The sequence below is a fragment of the Nasonia vitripennis genome, chromosome 4 (genome assembly GCF_009193385.2).
Source record: "Nasonia vitripennis strain AsymCx chromosome 4, Nvit_psr_1.1, whole genome shotgun sequence".
Taxonomy (NCBI): Eukaryota; Metazoa; Arthropoda; class Insecta; order Hymenoptera; family Pteromalidae; genus Nasonia; species Nasonia vitripennis.
In genome coordinates this window covers 25,464,739-25,469,170 of record NC_045760.1, presented here as the reverse complement: position 1 = coordinate 25,469,170, position 4,432 = coordinate 25,464,739, and the positions used below count along the sequence as shown (strand labels likewise).

At 33.1% G+C, this 4,432-nt stretch overlaps 1 protein-coding gene across 1 annotated transcript; it reads left to right on the top strand.

Moving 5' to 3' along the window:
* The first annotated feature begins 389 nt into the window (after positions 1-389).
* On the top strand, positions 390-1,679 carry LOC107981355 (suppressor of zyg-1 protein 20-like). The gene is made up of 4 exons (XM_031930440.1): positions 390-632; positions 788-1,033; positions 1,107-1,187; positions 1,277-1,679. The coding sequence occupies exons 1-4, from the start codon at positions 416-418 to the stop codon at positions 1,480-1,482; spliced, it is 750 nt and encodes a 249-aa protein (XP_031786300.1). The 5' UTR covers positions 390-415; the 3' UTR covers positions 1,483-1,679.
* Positions 1,680-4,432: the final 2,753 nt, after the last annotated feature.

Below are 4,432 nucleotides of genomic sequence, written 5' to 3'. Positions count from 1 at the left end.
CTAATATATATACTTATGTGGCTATGTGCAACATCCCTGCCCCCTGCCGGCTGCGCTTGAGCATCAAGGATCAAGGCCTATTTTCACGTTGGTGAAATAACTAACAAAGGTGGCAACAATGTACAATTGAGAGCGGGAACGTGAGGCGTGAGTTCTTTGTTCGTTTAAATTCGTCTTTCCTGTTTAGACGTGCGGTCAGATTCAACATCGGCATTCACAGCCCCTATTTAACAAAAAATCAAAAATGGGTGATGACAACAATGGAGTACGAGTACAGAACGGAATAATGAATTTAGAAATCGCAGATGAAGGTAGGAATTTAGATTAATATATTGAATACTTCGTGTAAAATTTAAGGTCTTCGTCCGATTGTATCGAAGCACGTCGTGTTTGATATTGTGCAAAAATCTGATAAATGACGCTTAAATATGTTAATATAATGTTACTATCAAATATGTTTATAGCTGGAAATCGAGTCGAAAATGGCGGTCGCCAATCTTTTAACGCTGATGCTGATGAAAATTTTGATATTCCTCCCGACGATGACTTAAATGACCAGGAAATGCAAGATATTAATGATCTCCTGGAGGATCCTCCAAATCAAAACCTTCAACAAATTGGTTTACCTAATTGTGAGTCAATGTTTTTAAATATTTTATAATATATATTAGTTTACCCTTAGATTATTAATCTGAATTTTTTGTTTGTTGTTAATTTACTATTAAATCAAATTTTTTGTTTGTTGTTATTTCCTATTAAATCAAATTATAAATCTTTATTATTATAGTAAACCAGCAACGTCAACGCAATGAATTTGGAGGATGGCGACTGGGAGACCAGGGTGTCCTTGGAGCTGCAAGACCAAACCAGGGTCAGCGAATGCGTGCACAAAATGCTGTTGACCTAGTGAGACAAGATGTAGTTCCAAGACCGAGAGAAAATAGAAACGCAGATGCTGTAGGGAATCAAGGTCGGCAAAACAATAGAGCTAATAGAGGGCAAGCTCAAGCGAATAGAAACCAAGTTAGACATAGTATGTTAAATAATAACTTTTTAATTATAATATAATAATACTTTCCTTTATGATAAATAATTTTTCCTCGTAGATGCTGGAGGGAATCAAATTCGACAAGACAATAGAGCTAGAGGAGGGCAACCTCAAGCAGATGATAACCAAATTAGAAATAGTATGTTAAATAATAACATTTTAATATAATTACTTTCCTTTAAAATAAATAATGTATCTAGTAATTTTCTTGATTAATTATGATTTCAGATTCAAACCGTGGCTCAAGAGGCATAAGAGCTGGTCAGAACCGCAGGAGAGCTCCTCGATTAAATCCCTATCAACGAGATCTACAAAATGTTGCTCAATATTTTGTTGAAGTGGCCCTTTCGTGCACCTCCCGCACAAGGGCAAATCTTCAAAGAGAGAGAGAAATGAGAGAAAGAGAAGAAGAGGATGACCAAAAGTCATCGTAGATTTAATTTTTTAATATTTTATTTGTTCTGACATCTGACAATCATAGATTAAAATTCCCTCTTTTAGTTTTTTAAAAGATTGAAATCTACGTAAAGAGATTAATCTTTTTATTTTTTTATGATGATCAACAGGCAATTAGCCTTTTCAATTATTTAAATGTTTGCAACAAATGTAAATCTAAGATGGAAATCTGAAAAGCTCTTATGTACGTTTATTTTTCAATAAAAAAGTTTGAATGAATTTGTTTTGTTTATTTTTTTATAACATGTTATTCTTATAATATGTAAAATAATATATTCCTATATTTACATAATTATTTGAAATAAATATAATAATAAAAAGAAAAGTTTCAATTGAATTCAAATAAATATAAAAATTCAATAGTTGCTTGAGAGAAAACGTAGATTCTTCTGATGCAATAGTACAGACAGATAAAGTAGCCTTGAATTTCAAATGGCTGGTCAGGCCGTAAAAAGCTTTTTTCTGATCTGTAGGAATTCCTTAATCAAAAGCATTTTTCATAAATCTATTAGCCACTACAGTTGTGAATTGTTCATCTAATAAAACCTGAAAAAAAATAATTTAATTTATTCAATTTAGATAAAAAACTAATTAATAATTCTATTTAATTAATTGTTATAACATCATCAAAACATGTACATGCAAAAAATCAACCCTCTAGATATAATAGTTTCTAAATAAAAGCAATAACAACTTTCTAAACCATGCACTGTATTACCAGCATTTTTTTGGATTTTCGTTTGTGCTCGTATCTAAAAACTTGTATACCTATGGGACTAATAGTTGGCACAAACATTTACTTTAAGTAGCAATGTATTACATTAAATTCACCCAAAATATATCATTTTCATTCCCATACTGACAAAGTTATGTGCATTTTGTTAATTTGTACCAAAATATAAACATTGGTGTCAGTATGGTGATATATGACTATATTGACATTTATATATTTATAATACTTATATATTTATAAATATTATATCAATGGAGATAAATTTTACCTATAATGTATGCCAGAAAGTTCGGTAACTGGTAGGGAAATTAGTTCAGCAGCCGGTGGAGATGGGATCATCCGTGGTGGCATCATCGTTTGATCAGCAACCTGGCAGATCAGAGCTATTATTTCTCACCTTTCTGGAGGTGATAATCCTTGAAGTATTTCAAGAATTTCTCTGATATGTACAGACACAGAAATCACCTGAAAGAATTGTATCTGATAAGAAATTATGATTATGATTATTTAGAATTTTATAGATCAAAATTATACATAAACATACCCAGGATTCACTGATATATATGATATTTTGACATAAGTACCATTGGGTCAAATATTACATTGAACTACAGACGTACATTCAAGTCAGCGGGACAAAATGCACCTGGTAATGGAGGTAAAAACTTTTGGGAGTCTTCACGGTAATGATAATAATCTTGGGGACCTTATAAAAAAATTTTGATTACAACTACTTGAACTTGAACATTTAGCTAAAAAATGTGTTCAACTTACCATCTGGTTATAGTTATAATCTGAATCTTGAACAGATTCCCAACTATCATCTGGATCATTTTCTACTTCGTCAATAAGTATAAATTTCAAGTGCTATACCTACTTGCATATGCTTTATAAGGGTCATCAGAATCACTATCAACGAATGGTCGACTTTTGATGCCAGGATTTCCCAAGTTTGAATTTTTATTCGACATTTCTTGTATTAAAGATATGCATGCTCTTTGAAGGATTGAATATGACGATTGTCCAATCTATAATAATGTATCTAGTTATTCTTTTGGCAAAGAATTGTTGTTTCTACAAATATATTTACAAAGATACTTGCCATTATGTCATTTGTAGAAAAAAAATTCTGATCAAAATCTAAACCTTCTAAATTGGTCATTTCGTCGAGTACTTTTGGAAATTCATCAAACTTATTATTATACATGTCAATAATTGCAAGACTTTTTTAATTTTTAAAGGATTCTGGTAGTTTTGATACATCATTATTTTCTGCTCGTATTTCTTTTAGCGACTTCAAGTTTCCAAAACATTCAGGGAATAAAATAAAATCATTTCCATCCATTTGTAGAGATTCTTCAATAATTCACAAAATTCTTCAGGTAACCAAGGTATGCCATTAAGACCTATATCCAATTTTTTCGAATTACACTGTAGCTTGATTTCCACTTGGATGTTAGATAAACTAGTAGCACAAAAATTCAATTCTGTCAATAGTCCTGGATTTTTCAATGTATTAATAGGTATACTGCTAAAAACATTGCCAGAATCAGTTTGCTTTTCATTTCCAACATTGATAATTTCAAGATTCGTCATGTTTTCTACCATCATTTCTAAAATGGGACTTGATAAATTTCCGGCGTATAACTTCCTAGAACATATACATTTAAAAAAAATCCTAAAAAACATCCGACTCTGCCTATACAGCGAGCGCACAGAATATTTCGGCTGTCCCCACTCTTCTCACCTCCTACGAAACCAGCAGCTACGCAGTAGTCAACGCAGCGACGGCAGGCCATCGACGCGCATGTGTGCGTGCGCGTCCCCCTTCTCTCTCCAGCTACCAAGCCAGCATTAGCAGCAGCGCGTTGCGTAACAGTGTTTATACGTATATGTGAGCGTAAGCAAGCGACGACGAGTCGTGCGCATCCGAGTATGTTTGTATGAATGATAAATGTAAATATGAATGAATGATAGTATGATTGTGTGAATGTGCGAATATTTTCGGCGGCTCGATCAGCGCTCGCTTAGCGCCCTATAAAAGGCCATGCGAGGCCTGTGTTCAAGGACTAGCGGCAGCTTTTTCAAGCGCCCTAGTCTACTCTGGCTGCACTTTTAAGCGCCTTAGTACATATATACAGAAATCTACTGCAAAATTAAGCGTAGAATTTAATAATTATAAAATTCGAGCAGCA

Coding starts and splice junctions, on each gene's coding strand:
- LOC107981355 (XM_031930440.1), top strand. CDS start 416: ATGACGCTTAAATATGTTAATATAATGTTACTATCAAATATGTTTATA. Junction 1,034..1,106: donor TAGAAACCAAGTTAGACATA/GTATGTTAAATA, acceptor TTTTCCTCGTAG/ATGCTGGAGGGAATCAAATT. Junction 1,188..1,276: donor TGATAACCAAATTAGAAATA/GTATGTTAAATA, acceptor TTATGATTTCAG/ATTCAAACCGTGGCTCAAGA.